Source organism: Ustilaginoidea virens, chromosome 1 (assembly GCF_000687475.1).
Source record: "Ustilaginoidea virens chromosome 1, complete sequence".
In the NCBI taxonomy this organism is placed as follows: domain Eukaryota; kingdom Fungi; phylum Ascomycota; class Sordariomycetes; order Hypocreales; family Clavicipitaceae; genus Ustilaginoidea; species Ustilaginoidea virens.
In genome coordinates this window covers 7,004,057-7,021,883 of record NC_057316.1, presented here as the reverse complement: position 1 = coordinate 7,021,883, position 17,827 = coordinate 7,004,057, and the positions used below count along the sequence as shown (strand labels likewise).

Below are 17,827 nucleotides of genomic sequence, written 5' to 3'. Positions count from 1 at the left end.
ACCCCCTAGCTTCACTTGGGTGTTGCCCAGTCGTTGCATCATCAACATCATGGTCTCTACCTCGTCCCTCGTCATTCACCGATTGAGCTCTCCGCCAGCATCAAAGCCGTCTGCTCACACGCAATCTGCTTTTTGTCTAGACCAAACCGTTGCCGAGGATCCCCGCAAGAACAAATGTCGTAAACCGAACCGTCGAGTCACCTTCTCAAACAACGTCGACATGATATCTTCGTCATTTCTGCCCACCCGCTTCCGCGGCGAGCCTGACCGCTCCGCAATCTCCCCCGCCCCTTCGCCGGTTGGCAAGAAGATTACCCCCTTGCTGCAGTTTCTGTCAAAAGTGGCATGCTCGCATCCTATCCACACCGTGGTGGTCATTGCCCTCTTGGCCAGCACGTCCTACGTTGGTTTGCTCCAGGGCAGCCTCCTTGAAGGTCGTGCAACCCTGGGAAAAGCCGACTGGTCATCCCTGGTCGATGGCAGCCGAGATCTGCGCGCTGGACCCGACACCGCTTGGAAATGGCTGCCGAGTGTCGATCAAGCCGCCTCGGCCGCGGCCCGTGTTGATCACTTGGCTCTTCTCACCTTTGTCTTCCCGGATACGCTGTCAACCGACTCGCGCAGCTCCGCTCCCCGTTCGCATGTCGTCCCGACGCCGCAGAACCTCTCAATAACACCGCTCCCGGCGACCGAAAACTCCTTCACAACCTACACTCAGGACAGCATCCTCGCCTACTCGATTCCCTACGACCAGGCACCCGAGTTTGTCGCCGCCGCACAAGAGATTCCCGACGAGGATGCCCAAGAAACCACCACGCATCATGGGCGGGAAAAGAAGAAGTGGATCATGAAGGCTGCCAAGGTCAACTCCCGTACTTCTCTGGTCCAGTGGCTCAGCAACGCATGGGTCGAGTTCATCGACCTTTTGAAAAACGCCGAAACACTCGACATCATCATCATGGTTCTTGGCTACCTGTCCATGCATCTCACTTTTGTATCTCTCTTCCTCTCCATGAGGAGGATGGGGTCCAACTTTTGGCTGGGCACGAGCACCCTGCTCTCTTCCTGCTTCGCATTTCTCTTCGGCTTGGCCGTGACCACCAGGCTTGGCGTCCCGATCAGCGTCATCCTCTTGTCCGAGGGATTGCCCTTTCTCGTCGTCACCATTGGGTTTGAAAAAAACATTGTGCTCACCCGAGCAGTGCTCAGCCACGCGGTCGAGCACCGTCGCACCCAGGGACGCGATGGCAAGCCTGGCAAGGAGTCCGACGCCGGGAGCAAACCCCAAGGCATAATCTCCTATGCCATCCAGGCCGCCATCAAGGAGAAGGGTTACGAGATTCTTCGCGACTACGCCATTGAAATTCTGATTCTATCTCTCGGCGCGGCCTCGGGGGTCCAAGGCGGCCTGCAACAATTCTGCTTCTTGGCCGCTTGGATTCTCTTCTTTGACTGCATCCTTCTCTTCACCTTTTATACCGCGATCCTGAGCATCAAGCTCGAGATCAACCGTATCAAACGACACTACGACATGCGCATGGCACTGGAGGCTGATGGCGTGAGCCGCCGCGTGGCCGAGAACGTGGCCAAGAGCAACGATGACTGGTCCCAGACGGGTGGCTCCGGGTCCAAGAGCACGACGCTTTTTGGTCGCATGCGAAGCAGTAGCGTCCCCAAATTCAAGGTGCTCATGATTTCTGGGTTCGTCCTCATCAACGCCATCAACATCTGCACGATTCCTTTCCGCAGCGCGTCATCGCTCTCCACGATTCGGTCATGGGCCGCCGGGCTCGGCGGGGTGGTGTCGACTCCTCCGGTCGATCCCAGCAAAGTTGCCTCCAGGGGCCTCGACGCCATTCTGGCCGCGGCCAAGGCCAGCGGCAAGGCGACCTGGGTCACTGTGCTGACTCCCATCAAGTATGAGCTCGAGTATCCTTCTGTCCATTATGCTCTGACATCGTCCATTGGCGACGCCGGGGCGGGATCAGGCGACTTGAGTGCGCAATTCGACAACTACGGCGTTGGCGGACGGATGGTGGGCAGCCTCTTCAAGAGCCTGGAGGACCCCATGCTGTCCAGGTGGATTATCGTTGCTCTCGCGCTAAGCGTCGGTCTCAACGGGTATCTGTTCAACGTGGCACGCTGGAGCATCAAGGATCCCAATGTCCCCGACCACGGCATTGACCGCAACGAACTCGCCCGTGCGCAGAGATTCAACGACACCGAATCTGCCACCTTGCCTTTGGGCGAATTCGCCCCTCCTACACCTGTGCGCACCGAGCCCGTTACTCCTGCTTTGACGGATGACGAAGGGGAGGGTCTTCAAATGACGCGAACGAAACCCACCAGATCCCCTTATCCGTCGGAGCATCGGTCAGTCGAGGAACTCGAGAGGCTGGTGACGGAGAAGCGAACTCACGAGCTCAATGACGAGGAGGTTGTGACCATGTCGATGCGCGGGAAAATCCCCGGCTACGCTCTCGAAAAGGCACTCAAGGATTTCACTCGCGCCGTCAAGATTCGCCGCACCATCATTGCTCGCAACAAGGCCACCTCGGAGCTCACCAACGGACTGGATCAATCCAAGCTCCCGTTTGAGAACTACAACTGGGAACGGGTCTTTGGTGCCTGCTGCGAGAACGTGATTGGCTACCTGCCCCTTCCTGTAGGCGTGGCTGGCCCTCTCGTCATCGACGGACAGAGCTACTTCATCCCCATGGCCACCACCGAAGGCGTCCTCGTTGCCAGCACCAGCCGTGGCTGCAAAGCCATCAACTCGGGAGGCGGTGCCATTACCGTGCTGACCAGCGACGGAATGACCCGCGGACCCTGCGTGAGCTTCGAAACGTTGGAACGTGCCGGTGCCGCCAAGCTGTGGCTGGATTCCGAGGCTGGGCAGAACACCATGAAGAAGGCCTTCAACTCGACCAGTCGATTTGCTCGTCTGCAGCACATGAAGACTGCGTTGGCCGGGACGAACCTGTACATCCGGTTCAAGACGACTACGGGTGACGCCATGGGCATGAACATGATCTCCAAGGGAGTCGAGCATGCGCTCAACGTCATGGCTACCGAGGGCGGCTTCCACGACATGAACATTGTCACCGTGTCTGGCAATTTCTGCATCGACAAGAAGCCCGCCGCCATGAACTGGATCGACGGTCGCGGCAAGGGCATTGTCGCCGAGGCCATTATTCCTGGCGACGTTGTCAAGTCGGTCCTGAAGAGCAACGTGGATGCGCTGGTGGAGCTCAACATTGCCAAGAACCTGATCGGGTCTGCCATGGCCGGCTCGATTGGCGGTTTCAACGCCCACGCCGCCAACATTGTAGCTGCTATTTTCCTGGCCACGGGTCAAGACCCTGCGCAGGTGGTTGAAAGTTGCAACTGCATCACCACAATGAAGAAGTACGATGCCCCCTTGCGTGTCTTTCCTTTTTTCCTTTCTTCTTCTTCTTGTTCATCCTCATCTTCATCTTCATCATCTTGGTTCCCTTGTTTTTTTTCCCTACCGACCTTGTATCACAGCCAGTCGCTAACCGAATCCTTCCGCGCAGTCTCCACGGATCCCTCCAGATTGCCGTCTCCATGCCGTCGCTCGAGGTTGGAACTCTTGGCGGCGGTACGATACTGGAACCGCAGAGTGCCATGCTCGACATGCTTGGCGTACGCGGTTCTCACCCGACCAACCCCGGAGATAATGCTCGACGACTCGCTCGTATCATTGGAGCTTCCGTTCTCGCCGGAGAATTGTCACTCTGCAGCGCCTTGCAAGCGGGCCACCTGGTCAAGGCTCACATGCAGCACAACAGAAGCGCAGCCCCGTCGCGCACCAGCACGCCGGCTCCCTCCCCCATGACACCCGTCTCCCTGGCCATGACCAGTGCCCAAGAAAAGTGCAACATGAGCGCTGCAGCTCAGCAACGATCCAAGCGATGATGCGAAAAAGTTGGGGGAAAAGCGGCTCGGCGCAGGGTACATTGTCGCTGGAGACGAGGCGTCTTAGCAAATCGGTTTTTTTTTTTTTTTTTGGTTTTTCTTTTCCTTTTTTCTTGCTTTTTTCTTCTTTTGCCTATCCTCTCTTGTTTTGCCAACTTATATTTTTTATTTTGCGCGCGGGGGGAGTTTTTCACTTCTGCATTTTTGGGAGTCTCATGACAGCATGGAATAGGCAGCCACGCCAATTTTTTTTTCTTTTTGAAGAAAGAAAAGGAAGGCAAAAAAAAAAAAAAAACTAGCAACGGACAAGACGTGGGTGGTCTTGTCCCGTGTAGGCGCGCTGTGGCCAACGCTTGTAAGGTCTGAGGAGTGAGATGTTGGCTGTATATACCAGAGCACTCGACCGCAGTTGTAATTACACTTGATTGATGATGCGTTCCGCAAGATGGGGTTTCTGCAAACATGTGCCATTTTACACGGCAGCCGATGCGCTTTCATCTCCACACATGCGTACGTCCGGGCCGCCAGCCGCAGCGGCCTCGTCCCCGGCGTCCGAGGCAGCATTCGACGCCGACCCCCCCAGCGCCCTGACCCGGCCAACCTCGTCCCCCGCGACGGAGACCAGCCCGACGCCATGCCGGGCCAGGGCCTCGCGACAAGCGGCCCATTCGCCCGGGCACACCGGCCGGGTGGCCTCGTCGACGACGTAGGCGACGAAGCCCTCGTCGACGGCGTGCTCGGCCGTCGCGCGGACGCAGTAGTCGGCAGCGAGGCCCGCCACGAAGACGTGCGTCACCCGCCGGCGGCGCAGCATGCCCGCCAGGCCGGAGTCGCTCACGCGGAAGGGGTCGTAGAAGGCCGAGTACATCTCGACGCGGGGGTGGCGGCCCTTGTCGACGACGGCGTGCACGCGCGCGAGGTGCAGCTCCGGGACGAGCTGGGCGCCGGGGGAGCCCTGGACGCAGTGCGTGGGCCACAGGCGCGTGGGGTAGGAGCGCGCCGGGTCGTCGGGGTGGACGACGGTGGCGACGGCGGCGGCGTCGGCGGCGGCGTCGGCGTCGGGGTGGTTGGCGGCGAAGGAGATGTGGTCGGGGGGGTGCCAGTCGCGGGTGGCGATGCGGAGGGCGAAGGGGAGGGCGAGCAGGGCGTTGACGGCGGGGGCGATGGCGCGGCCGTGGGGGACGGCGAGCGCGCCGTCGGGCGGGCAGAAGTCTTGTTGGAAGTCGACGACGATGAGGGCGGGCGTGAAGGGCATCGCGGGCGGCGGGGCTGGAGGGCAAGGAGGAGCAGGGAAGGAGGGGCAAAAGGAGGGGAGAGGAAGGCAGGCGCGATGATCGTCTTGTGCACCTGCGGCGTCTGCCTTGGGTTAGAGTACTAGGTAGGTACGTACCAGACATTGGGACAGTTAGGAGGTACATTAGGTGGTCTGGGTGTCTACAACGCATCCGATTTCACCAGCTACAGCAAAAGGCCAAGCAAGTTGCAAACCAAGCCCCGAGTCAAGAAGAGGAAGAAACCCAAAAAAGAAAAGAGCAAGAGAAGGAAAAAAACAAAAAAAAAAAACAGAAGCCGGAACCCCATCTCAATCGTGTGAATTATAGGAAAAGCCCGATGCGGGGGTCGAACCCGCAACCTTGAGATTACGTGCACTCGTAAGAGTCTCACGCTCTACCGATTGAGCTAACCGGGCCGGAGGGAGCCGCCGACTCGCCATCCTCGAGTCCCGAGCTTGCTGGTTGCAAATCACGGCTGGTAAATATAATAGATACACCCTTGTGGAGAGAAGAAAATTTTTTGGCTCTTGCGTTTGCAACCACATTCTTTTCCGGTTCCCTGTGGGGATGGTGGGGTTGCGGGAATGACGAGGTGGGGTGAGTGGTGGTGGTGGTGGTGGGGTGAGTGGGCTGGGACCAGACGCAAGGCCACACAACGCATGCACAGTGCACAGTGTACTGCAAGCAAGCCATCCTGGGGGCTGCAGTTGGCGGCGTCTGGTAGTCAACAGGCCTGGGCCTTCTTTTTCTTATTTCTTCTGCTGACCCTCTTCTCGCATCCCACGACGCACCATCCGTTTCTTTTTATGCACGCGCCATCGTTTCGTGTCCAACGTACCGGCCCTGGTTGCAGCAGCATCGTCAGCCAGTGACTTGAGAAAAAAAATAAAAGAAGGAAAATAAAAAAACAAGACATCTGCAAGGTCAAACGATTCGTACCGATGATACAAGTTGAAACTGTGGGATCCATCACCAAGACCAGATAATCCTGCTTCTTCCAATTGCCGATGGATAGCTACGTGGCGACTAGAGACCGAGCCAGGGGCCAAGGCCTGGTCGTTCGACGACCCTTTGGATGAAAGGGTCGAAGCCGATGCCCGAGTCGTCGTTGAACGTGGAGAGTGCGAGCCCAGAGACATGCCTTCGTGAGTGAGCGCGTCTGTGCCGTCCTCCTCAGCCGCCGACATGGCCGGCAATTGAGACAAGCCTCCGTCGTCAACATTGGTCGTTTCCAAGCCGGGCAGAGCTGCCGAGGCGGCTGTGGCTGCTTTGTGGTTCGACCCTTGCGCCCGTACCTCCTGTTTCACCATGTGATGTGCCTGGAAACCTGGGCTGAGCTCCGCAGCTCCCACGAGCCTCTTCTCCAGGTCATTTTCATCATCCAGGTATGATTGAAGGGAAAATGACACGGAAGGCGGCCTCGTCTCTCCTGGCGTGCTCGCGCGTGAGGTTTCCACCCACGGTGGATTCTCGTGGACCAAGTCGGGAATGCGAGTCTCTTGGTGCTCCAGAGCCATCAACGGGGACTTGGCCTCGTCAGAATCGGACATGCTGTTGTATTGATGCTTACCGGCCATGCTCGAACTGTCGTCACAACACCCGGATCCTTTTAGTATTCGTACTGATTGCGCAAAAGATGCCGGGGGTGTGTATTGACCCAACCCTTTGTCATTTTCCGTTCCATTCAAGAAGAAAGTCTCGACCTCGTCCTCCGAAGCCATTTTTAAAAACGCCATGTCAGCGTTATTTCAGCAACCCGACGAGACACGACAAGCCCGTCAGGCTAACGGGGGGTGTAAATTCAGAAGAGGTTGAAAGCAGGGAGAGGAACCAAGGCTCGTGTCTTTAACGTTGCTTGGATGCTGAAATATCCAGCAAACGATGGTCACACAACGAAAGAACCTTGGTCCTCAACCATCTGCGGTAGCGCCCCTTTTAAGAAACTTTTTCAAAGTACTCCGTACGGAGTAGCGATAATTGCCCTGGATGAGGGAGAGAAACGTGTTTTGCCCAGAACCAGATTGCTGGGTCGTCGCCGTACAGCAGCCTGGGTGGCCTGCATGCTTCCTCCAATTTTTGTTTCCCCAATGAGGACCGGGTCTCCCAGGAGGAAATGCTTCCGGCGCGTGGCGTATGCGAAGGAAGGCGAGGGGTGACTGGATCAGCGCAGGCATTCAAGTCCAGCCCTTTCGGTACGGCCGATGGCCTTCTTGCGCAATGGTTCAGACGAACAAGCAAAGGAGGGAAGGAAAGAAAGAAAAAAAGCTGCAGCACCCTAGACGTTGCGGTAAATTTAGTGCCGTTGGACGCCTATTCCCAGTACGCTGGTTTAGACAAAGCGAAACTCGGCGGGTTTTTACGGATCGAGCAGAAGCTACGGACTATCCATTCACACACGCCGTAGATGATGTGGATGGTTACTTTATCTGGGGGGTTGCAGACGCCATGCATATTGTCTCCAGAGTCGCGGAAGCAGGCTGGCTCGCTTGCCAAGGGTTGGCCTGTCCGTTGGCTCCATCGCAACGCGCAATCGAGGCTCATAAGGAGTCCCAGTCTGCTGGGACTGGCCACAACTCGGAAAGTGATGCGGAGCATGAAGGTTCCATCGTACGAGCGGGAAAGGGCGGATGATCATCCCCGTTGGCAAGCTTCCCGGTGGTCGGGTTTATTCCTCGAGCGTTGGCCACAACAAGTCGTTGAACTGCAGGCTCGAATTGTCTTGAGCCAAGCCAGATAGGCACAACGGGATAAAGCTAGACCAGTACGGAGCAGCTTGACGTGGAAAGTGTCCGAGGCAAGCTGTTGGGCCCCATCTCTACTTGGCTCACATCGTGTGCGTTTGGGTCATCTGGACACGACTTCAAAGTCCGTTCAACAGGTGAGTAGTTGCCGTAGCGGAGATTTTTGTGATCCGCGAACCCAGGCAGAAAGTTGGATGCCCACGTCCCCTCCGTCTCAGTCTCGGCACGACGAGAGAGGTTTATACAGAGGGCAGTCACCAAAGCCATGGCGGCAAGTCGGGAAGCGAGCAACCGAAGGCGGAACAAGTGCCAAGCTGAGCCTGCCCCATCAATGAAGCCATGCCAAAGGGAAGTGAGGAGTTCAGTTCAGGGTTTCGGATGACGAAGGACAAGTTTTGTTGACTCGACTACTTTCCGGGCTGAAAGTTGTTTTAAAAATGAAATCCATGGGTCGCCAGAAAAAGTAAGCATGGGTTCAAAGTTCTCCGTGACGTCTGATTTGTCGGCAGCCAAGCAATGGCTGCGAGTTGTGAGCGCATTCCTGCAGCGGCAGGGAAGCATGACAGGTCACTTGCTCAATTGACGCAAAGTCTGTTCCAAGTTCCAACACGGATAGCCTCTCCAGATCTGTCAGGTAAAACAAAGAGGCAGAAATGCACAATGGACGTGGAGCTAGCTGGTGGAGGCAAACCCGACCAGAGAGCCGGATTTCCGCTGGGCAGGGCTCGTTTGCAGTGGGCAGGGAAGGATCAATCGATCCCGATGCCTTCCAGCAGCTGAAGCGGCTGCCGCAGCCGGGTTTGCATGACGTCGTTCCCACCGTTCCCGCCTTTCCCGAACAAGAACCAAGCAAGATACCAGCGCGGCATCAATTGGCCTCTTGGCCGTTCCAAAGCTCGCGTCTTCCCAACCACGTACCTGGCCCTCGAATCAAAGCCGTCGCTCCTCGTTTTGCGCGCCCGCGGCACACAAGGTTGCGCTTCAGTACCTCAGTAACGGCTCGACGTTCCTTTCGTCTCGCAAATGGCCTCGAGAGGTGGTGAGCTGCCGAGTTTCACCGTCGGCGACCATGTCAAGTTCTTCGCAGCAGGAGCGCTCGCAGCCACAAGTACACATGCGGTGAGAATGCCACCCATCTTGACGAACGAAGATTGGACTTGAACTGCAGGGGGCCTCAAGTTGCGAGGTCTTTTTTTTTTTTTTTTTTTTTTTTTATACATGCTTTGTGCGAGTGCCGTGCTGACCAGTCGATCCTATTTCTGCAGGCCGCTACACCGATTGACGTGGTCAAGACGCGAATCCAGGTCGATGATGCGATGAAGGGCCTCAACATGGTGCGGGCTACGCGTAGCATTGTCGCAAAGGAGGGGGCAGCGGCGCTGCTGACGGGTTTCGGCCCAACTGCCGTGGGCTACCTTGTCCAGGGCGGTGCCAAGTTTGCCGGCTACGAATTCTTCAAGAAGCAGTACATCGCACTTGGTGGCGGCCCAGAGAAAGCCGTCAACCATCGCATGGGAATCTACCTCGGCGCTAGCGCTACGGCGGAGCTGTTGGCCGACATCTTCCTCTGCCCGCTGGAAGCCACCCGAATCCGCTTGGTGTCCCAGCGCGGGTATGCGGCTGGTCTTGCGTCGGGCTTCACCAAGATGGCCCGTCAAGAAGGCCTTGCCGGCTTCTACTCGGGATTCGTGCCCCTCCTGTTCAAGCAGGTTCCCTTTGCGGTCGGGCAATTCTCTGCTCACGAGGCGGTCAACGAGATGCTCTATCGAGCCATGGGCCCGGAACGAAAAGCCAAGCTGAGCAGTCTGGAGTCGACTGGCGTGGAGCTTACGTCCGGGCTGGCTGCTGGTGCGGCAGCAGCAGTCTTGTCTCACCCTGCAGATACGCTCTTGTCGGCAATCAACAAGGGGGCTGGCGACAAGAACCAGAGCGCCACCAGTCGCATGTTTCAACTTGCGGCCGAGTTTGGTCCCAGGAGGCTATTGTTGACTGGCCTGGGACCTCGTCTGGTCATGACGTGCGCGTTGGTGTCTGGGCAGTTTGTCTTGTACGCCAAATGCAAGGAGCTGACAGGTGCACCCGCGAGCATTGAGATTCACAAGGAGCAGGCACTGTGATTTGTCCTTTTCTTGTTTTTTCTATTCTTTTCTTTTCTTTTTTTTTTCTTTTTTTTTTTCTTTTTTTTTCTCCCGCAAGGCGGTACAAGTTGATTGCGCCAAAGTCAACCGGGCGAATGGCGCTCCAATCAGCTTGAGCTGGGAAGTGTCGAAGCTGGCGTTTTGATTATTTGATTATTTGATGATTTGATGATTTATTTAGAATGTAGTAGTTGCGACGTTGATAATGACGCATCTTACTTGTCTAGGAGATGCTGGAGTACTTCAGACCCTGTCGAGGAAAGAATGCCTTTGGGTGGCTGGGCTGCCTGCTGGCTCAAGACTCGACACCAAGAAGAAAGACTTACATTAGGTACTTACATACCTTTGGATCCTCCACGCTACGGCACCAGCGCCAGAATAATCGAACGAGGAGCCAGGCGTCATCAACGCATATAGCGGCACCAGGAGCATCGCTGGTGTTGTCGAAGTAGGGGTCTAGTATTGCTCTCGAAGCCAAGTGGTCAGGGAGAATACGGTCAGAGGGCCTGATGGAATAGCCTTGTGATGATGATGAGGCTTCCCGATGATGTTGAGAGCGGGGCATAAGCTTTGGTGCTGTTGATACGTTAGGCTGTGATGGTCTTGGTGATGACAACCAGGAGGTAAGAGGAATGTATGCTTATGTACGGACTACATGTTGCTGTCTTGGGAGGGTGCGTGCCCAGGGAAGGTGGCTGGGACCGTTCCCCTGAACCCAGCCAGTGATGACTGACCCACCTAACCAAGGTACATACATGTACGTCCGTACCGTACGGGCGGAAAATGCATCGCACGGACTCTGGAGTCGGTGTCAACGAATGGGTGCCAGCGAATGGGTGCCAGCGAATGGGTGCCGGCGAATAGGTGCTAACGAATTCTAGATTCGCCAGGACACCCATCTCACATAAGGAGGTACCTGTAGCTACCCAGGTACATGAATGTACCTGGTTAAAACGCCAAACCCCCAACATCCTAGCGCGGTGGTGCCCTGGACTCGGCAGCAATGGGAGGAACAAAGACATGCAGTGCTATGCAGTGCCAAACCCAACGGCGAAATACGAAATACCCAGGAAAAGAGGGTTGGGCTGTCTTTTCGCTTACCTAAAGCAGCTGGCCGGCACGCACCAGACGGCTTTTGCTTTGATGAGAGGTTTTAGGCTGTGGGGCACGCTAGGGGCGCCCGTAGCCCCACTGCGTTTCTGGCAAAAGCGGCTGGGCAAAGCGGCAAAGCCGACCAGACAGACAGACAGACAGACAGACAGAGCACGACATCAACATGCTGCTGGCCCATCACTTCTTCATTTGATCTGATCTGATCTGATCTGATCTGCCTCAACTTGCCTCCCAACCATTGCTTGGCAACCCCCTGGGCCCTCTTTTTGCCCCCCGTTGCGAGGTACGCCTTCTCCAAGTAACCGTCGAGTCCGCTCAACTCGACTTCAGCCTGGGTCGCCGCCATCGACGGGCAGAACAACTGACCACGATCAAACAGGGCCACCCGATTCCTCCTCCGACTTTCCCACACTGCCTCGCTGCTATTCGGGATTGTGCCGAGAGTCGGCAGGCTCGGCAGGCTCGGCAGCTTCGGCCGCATCTCATTTGCCTCCTCCTTCGGCCTCCTTCGGCCTCGACTAGCCTCCCGCTGGCCCCCTCCTGTCCCTTTTCGACATGAAGGTCGCATCCTTGGCTGGCCTCTTGGGCCTTGCCGCAATCGCTTGCGCCGACCCTGTCAGCAGAGACTACGTCAACAACGATTACTATGTCCTGCACCTCGACGCAGGCGCCGCTCCAGAACAAATCGCCTCACGTTTAGGCTTGCGGCACGACGGTGTCTTGGGCAGTCTATCCCGCCATCACGTCTTCAGCGCCCCCAGGTCCGGGAGCGATGTCGTCAAGCGCCAGCTATCCGATCAGGCCTTGAGGAGGCGCTCCGCTCCTGGCGAATCCGACATCCTCGACAAGGTCCTCCTCTCGAGGAAGCAGAAGCTTCGTCAGCACTTGCACAAGCGGGTTATCCCCCCTCCGCCTGCGGGAGCTGTTCTGCCCCGGGCAGGCAATGCCGCCGCCGCCGTCGACTGGGCCGTCAAGAAGCAGTCGTCCGTAATGGAGAGGCTCCAAATAAAGGATCCGATATTCAAGGATCAATGGCACCTCTTCAACCCGATCCAGATTGGCCACGACGTCAACGTGACAGATGTGTGGCTGGAGGGGATAACCGGCAAGAACTCGACTGTAGCCATCATCGACGACGGCCTGGACATGAAGAGTCGAGACCTCAAGGACAACTACTTTGCGCAAGGCTCGTACGACTTCAACGACAAACATGCCGAACCCGCCCCTCAGCTCTTTGACGACCGCCACGGCACTCGGTGCGCCGGCGAGGTCGCGGCTGTGCGAAACGACGTTTGCGGCATCGGCGTCGCTTACGATGCCAAAATTGCTGGCATCCGCATCCTCAGCAAGCCCATCAGCGACGCTGACGAGGCCGAAGCCATGATGTACAAGTACGACCTGAACCAGATCTACTCGTGCTCCTGGGGCCCGCGCGACGACGGCCGGACCATGGAGGCGCCCGGCGTTCTCATCAGGAGAGCCATGCTCAAGTCGATCCAGGAAGGCCGCGGCGGCCTCGGCTCCATCTATGTCTTCGCCAGCGGCAACGGCGCGGCCAGCGATGACAACTGCAACTTTGACGGCTACACCAACTCCATCTACAGCATTACCGTCGGCGCAGTAGACCGAGCCGGCCAGCATCCGTACTATTCCGAGCACTGCTCAGCTCAGCTCGTTGTCACGTACAGCAGTGGTAGTGGCGATTCCATAGTAAGTTGAAGCAAGGGGAGAAGAAGGAACGAGAGAAAGAAAAAAAAAGAAGTTTCGGGATGAACCCCCCCTCTCCCCCGCCCGTCCCGGGACGTTCATCCCAGTGAACGCGGCAAGTTGCTAACCTCGTCTCAGCACACCACGGACGTTGGAGAAAACAAGTGCGCTGTTGGCCATGGAGGAACCTCAGCAGCAGCACCCCTGGCGGCCGGCATCTTTGCCCTGGTGCTGGAGGTCCGACCTGACCTCGGTTGGCGAGACATGCAGTATCTTGCCATGGACACGGCCAAGCCTGTCGCCGACGAGCACGCCGACTGGCAGCAAACAGCCATCGGCAAGCAGTTTAGCCATGTTTTTGGCTACGGCAAGATTGACTCTTACGAGCTTGTGCACAAGGCCAAGACGTGGAAAAAGGTCAAGCCTCAGGCATGGTTCTTCTCGCCATGGCTCCACGTCAAGAAGGCCATTCCCGAGGGAAACCACGGGCTGATCGTCAGCTTTGACGTGACCGAGGACATGATCAAGGGAGCTAATCTCGAGAGATTGGAGCACGTCACCGTGACCATGAACGTCAACCACACCCGGCGCGGCGACCTGAGCGTGGACCTGATCAGCCCAGCCAATGTGATAAGCCACATAGCCACGTCGCGAAAGGACGACAACAAGAAGGCTGGCTACGTTGACTGGACGTTTATGACCGTGGCTCACTGGTACGTCTCGAGCAGAACGTGTTCAATTGCCCCAGCCTGTCCCTCCGCCCACGGGGGCACGATACTGATCCAGCGCTTTCTGCAGGGGCGAAAAGGGGGTCGGAAAGTGGACCCTGGTCGTGAGAGACACCAAAGAGAACGAGCATCAAGGCGCCCTGGTGGACTGGCACCTGAAGCTGTGGGGTGAGGCCAAGGACGCGAGCAAGGCGACCAAGTTGGCCATGCCCACGGACAAGGACGACGAAGACCACGACAAGATGCAAACCGTCACCGCGCCCGCCGTCACCTCCACCCTGGGCAGCGTGCCGTCGCCCACGCACTCGTCGCTGGTCCAGCCGACGGACCACCCCGAAAGACCCACGAAGCCCAGCTCAACGCCCGCCGAGGCCTCGCCCGCCTCGCCCGCCGCGACGGCATCCTCCTCGACCGCCGCCGCCGCCGCCGCCTCCGCCTCCGCCTCCTCCTCCTCCTCCTCCTCCTGGATCGACAAGTTCCCCACGTTTGCGGCGTCGAAGAAGGCCTGGATCGCCGGCGCGGCCAGCCTCATCGTCGCCTTCTGCCTGGCCATCGGGCTGTACATGTGGATCGCCCGCCGGCGCCGCCTGCGCAACGACACCCGCAGCAGCTACGACTTCGAGGTGCTCGACGACGAGGAAGGCGACGCCCTGGCCGCCAAGGAACGGGGCCAGGGGGCCCGCCGAACCCGCGGGGGCGAGCTGTACGACGCCTTTGGCGGGGGCAGCGGCGACGAAGATGACGACGACGACGAGTTTGGCTCGTACAAGGATCGCTCCGCGGAGCGGCTGGCCGGCGCGGACGACGACGACGACGACGACGACCAGTACGTGATTGGCGGGGAGACGGACGACGAGGACGACACGAAGCTGCTGGACAAGAAGCAGTGATGTTTGAACAAGAACCACAACCCCCCAGGAATAAAAGGGCACAGCTGTTGATGCGTGAGCCGGGGGTGAGAGGGGGGCAACCGAGATGGCCGGTTCGAGCATCGTTTCCATGTATTTATTTATTTACTTATTTATTTATTTATCCGGCCGTCTTCATTCCCGGCCATTCCTTGTGTATTTTCTTTATTCGTCGGGCGCGCGACATGCGTGCATCAGTGTTGGGGATTTGGTCTGGTCTGGCTGGACTTGTGCACGATGTGCGTCAGTGATGGGGGATGTAGTCTGGCGGTGTGCGAACGCGCGACATTGCATCAGTTGTGTGATGAAATTAGTCTGATGATGGTGTACCTCACGCTGCGCATATCATCAGCATCATCATCATCATCAGCACAGCACAGCACAGCACAGCACAGCACAGCACAGCACAGCACAGCACAGCACAGCACAGCACAGCACAGCACAGCACAGCACAGCATCAGCACAGCACAGCACAGCATCAGCAGCATCCATGGCATACCATCCTGGAAAAGCAGTGCCGCCGCAGCCAGACATTTCTATTCCCTGCCAAAGCCCTTTCGCCCCGGCTGCCTCCGCCCCCGTGCCATGCTAAACAGGTGCCAGGCAAGGCAGCCACGCACACTATAAAGGTGAGAAAAACCGGTATCCTCGCCAACGCCAACAAGAGCACAACAACAGAGAAGACGACAGGGACGCAAAAAAAAAGAAAAAGAACAAGACAAAAAGAAGAAGAAGAAGAAGAAAAAAAGAAAAGGAAAAAAAGAAAGAAAGAAAGAAAAGAGGCCAACGCCAGGTGTTCCCCATCCGCTCTTCGTGTCTCGGTGGCTTCTGCGACAGAAGCAAAGCAACGCAACTCTAGGCGGCGGCTATGCCCTCCTTCTCCATCTCCCGTATGTACTTGCCCCAAATGTCCATGACCTCGCCGTAAAAGGCGACGTGGGCGTCGGCCAGCCCGCCCAGCTGGGCCTTGAACTCTGCGCGCTTGATGCGCTCGAAATCGGCCACCTCGCGGACCACCTCGTCGTCAAACATGTCCGAGGTGGCGCGGGCGCGCTCCACCTCGTTGGTGAGCTCCTCGACGCGCAGCTCCAGCTTGCGCTGGCGCTCCCGCCGGGCCTGCTCGTGGTCGACGCCGCGGACGTCCTCGATCTTGGCGCGGATAAAGGACCCGGCGCCCGAGGAGGCGTGGCCGGACTGCAGGGAGTCGCGCTCGCCGGTGGACTTGTTGAGGTACTCGGTCAGCTGCTCGTGGTCGAGCTGCTTCTGCTCCCGCGCGCGCAGGAGGTTCTTGAGGCTGAGGGAAAAGGCCTGCATGTCGCGCAGCGAGCCCAGGTAGTCCTGGTCGGTGAGGTCGCGCAGCTGGTGCAGGTGCTGGGCCGTGTCCTCGACCGAGGCGGCAAAGGCGTGGACGGCGGGCTCCAGCCCGGGCTCCAGGGCGACGAGCTTCTGGAACTGCTCGGCCAGGTCCCTGAGGTCGGTCTCGAGGTCGCCCTCGCGCCGGACCACCCTGGCAATCACCTTTTCCATGTGGCCCAGGTCCTCGTCCAGCCTGTCGCTCTTCTCCTTGACCTCGAGGAAGCGCCGGTCCGGCTTGTGCAGCTTGGTGAAGGCGTTGATGAAGGTGTCGGCAAAGTTGTCGAAGACGCCGCTGGGGCCGGTGGCGTCCGAGGACAGGCTGGCTCGCGCGCTGCGGCTCCTCATGGTCGCGTTCCAGTCGGGGCTCTCGAGGAAGCTGTGCAGGATGGGCGCCCGGCGGAGCACGGGGTGCAGGGAGAGGCGCGTCAGGAAACGCTGGAACGAGTGAGCTCGGCGGGCGGTAAAGTCGGGCCCGAAGCGGTCGCCGCGGACGTACTCCATGCGCTGCTTGTCGGGGAGCGGCGGCACGGCGCTGGCGGGATAGTCCCGCGAGAGCTGCTTGTAAAGAAAGAGGAAGTCTGTGAACCGTCGCCGGACGGTGGTTGTCTCTTTCTGGAAGGACTGGAAGGTCGACTGCCGGGGGTTATTTTGGAAACAGGCACGAAATCACCCAACGGGTCAGCTTGGTTTGCTGCCGGAAGAACCGGGGGGGGGAAAGTCCATTACGAGTCCACATTACTTACATGAGTAGTGATCAAATAAGAAATGAATGCATCCTTGCTGCCGTCATTTTCCTTGAGCGGGCTACCGACGGTGCACTCCAGTTTCTCAGCGCCCAGCCCATGGGGGTCGTCGCGACGCCTTGCAGCGGACGAGGCCGTGGGAGCGTGGGGGTTGGGCGTGGGGGTAGCGGCATCAGTGGCATGCTCTGTCCATGAGACGTTGGAGAAGTTCTCTTGGTCGTGGTTGTGGTCCGACACGGCCATGGTGGTTTATTTGCTTGAGGTCCTGCGAGCGGGGGCAGGCTCGAGACTGCGAGTGCGTCGAGATATGCCGTCGAGATGCCGTCGAGATGCCGTCGAGATGCCGTCGAGTTGCTGTCGAGTTGCCGTCGAGATGCTGTCGAGTACGTCGAGTCGTCCTCGAGTGCGTGAGCGGGGGCCCGTGCAGCAAACAAACGAGCTCACGAGCTCTACGTTGTTGATGCGGGTTCCGACGCTCAGAGGAAACCAACCACCGAGTCAGAAAAAGGGCCCCGCAAGAGTGCGAGACGCCACAGCAACAAACAGCCTCAATGAATAGATAATGTGCAGGTGGTTGTGCGAGAAATGCCATGGGCTGATGGGAGAAACCGTGACCTTGGGAGCCCGTGGTTCGGTCACTGGTGGATGACGACCATGTGGGGCCCCAGCATCTAACGCAGGCGCATGTCCCGCACGTGACAGGACTGGGGATTAGTCATGCATAGTATACAGCTTTGCTTCCACACGCATCATAGACTAGAGAATTCAAGCCTCGTGATGACAACCTGACAACGCAACAAATCAAAGTCCGCAGGCAGCCGGGCGGACGTACCCAGTACCTGTCTGCAGCCCATTCGGCCCACATCAGGCCTAGGTGCCTAGCTTCAAACGTAGGTATCGTCTACCCGTGCATTCCTAAATCAAAATCGCAGTCTATTCCCATCCCCGATGCTGCAACATCTATAGAATGTGTATACCAATACCGCTTTCACCGTGAGCCCTCTCGACAACGCATCCAAGTTGTCTCCCTGGACCGTCTTCGTCTTCTTCTTTTGTCGCCGTTGAATTATCAATACATACAGCCCTGTCCAAAAATGAGCTTACCAATTCCGATATAACTGCAAAACATATGAAAATAGAGTCGTGGCAGAATAGAGCAGATCCCCCCCCTCGCGGTTCT

At 57.8% G+C, this 17,827-nt stretch overlaps 6 protein-coding genes across 6 annotated transcripts; 3 read left to right on the top strand and 3 right to left on the bottom strand.

The window, feature by feature from the left end:
• Nucleotides 1-49: 49 nt before the first annotated feature.
• UV8b_01664 (uncharacterized protein) lies at nt 50-3,939 on the top strand (the record flags this gene model as incomplete). Its single annotated transcript, XM_043139162.1, has 2 exons — nt 50-3,408; nt 3,558-3,939. 2 exons carry the CDS (start codon nt 50-52, stop codon nt 3,937-3,939), a joined length of 3,741 nt encoding a protein of 1,246 aa, XP_042995096.1.
• A 472-nt stretch (nt 3,940-4,411) lies between these two features.
• Nucleotides 4,412-5,194, bottom strand: UV8b_01663 (uncharacterized protein; the record flags this gene model as incomplete). The annotated part of the gene is made up of 1 exon (XM_043139161.1): nt 4,412-5,194. One exon carries the CDS (start codon nt 5,192-5,194, stop codon nt 4,412-4,414), a length of 783 nt encoding a protein of 260 aa, XP_042995095.1.
• Nucleotides 5,195-5,962: 768 nt separating this feature from the next.
• On the bottom strand, nt 5,963-6,934 carry UV8b_01662 (uncharacterized protein; the record flags this gene model as incomplete). The annotated part of the gene is made up of 1 exon (XM_043139160.1): nt 5,963-6,934. One exon carries the CDS (start codon nt 6,932-6,934, stop codon nt 5,963-5,965), a length of 972 nt encoding a protein of 323 aa, XP_042995094.1.
• A 2,043-nt stretch (nt 6,935-8,977) lies between these two features.
• On the top strand, nt 8,978-10,071 carry UV8b_01661 (uncharacterized protein; the record flags this gene model as incomplete). Its single annotated transcript, XM_043139159.1, has 2 exons — nt 8,978-9,073; nt 9,220-10,071. 2 exons carry the CDS (start codon nt 8,978-8,980, stop codon nt 10,069-10,071), a joined length of 948 nt encoding a protein of 315 aa, XP_042995093.1.
• Nucleotides 10,072-11,760: 1,689 nt separating this feature from the next.
• UV8b_01660 (uncharacterized protein) lies at nt 11,761-14,530 on the top strand (the record flags this gene model as incomplete). Its single annotated transcript, XM_043139158.1, has 3 exons — nt 11,761-12,915; nt 13,051-13,625; nt 13,711-14,530. The coding sequence occupies 3 exons, from the start codon at nt 11,761-11,763 to the stop codon at nt 14,528-14,530; spliced, it is 2,550 nt and encodes an 849-aa protein (XP_042995092.1).
• Nucleotides 14,531-15,403: 873 nt separating this feature from the next.
• Nucleotides 15,404-16,890, bottom strand: UV8b_01659 (uncharacterized protein; the record flags this gene model as incomplete). Its single annotated transcript, XM_043139157.1, has 2 exons — nt 15,404-16,537; nt 16,648-16,890. 2 exons carry the CDS (start codon nt 16,888-16,890, stop codon nt 15,404-15,406), a joined length of 1,377 nt encoding a protein of 458 aa, XP_042995091.1.
• Nucleotides 16,891-17,827: the final 937 nt, after the last annotated feature.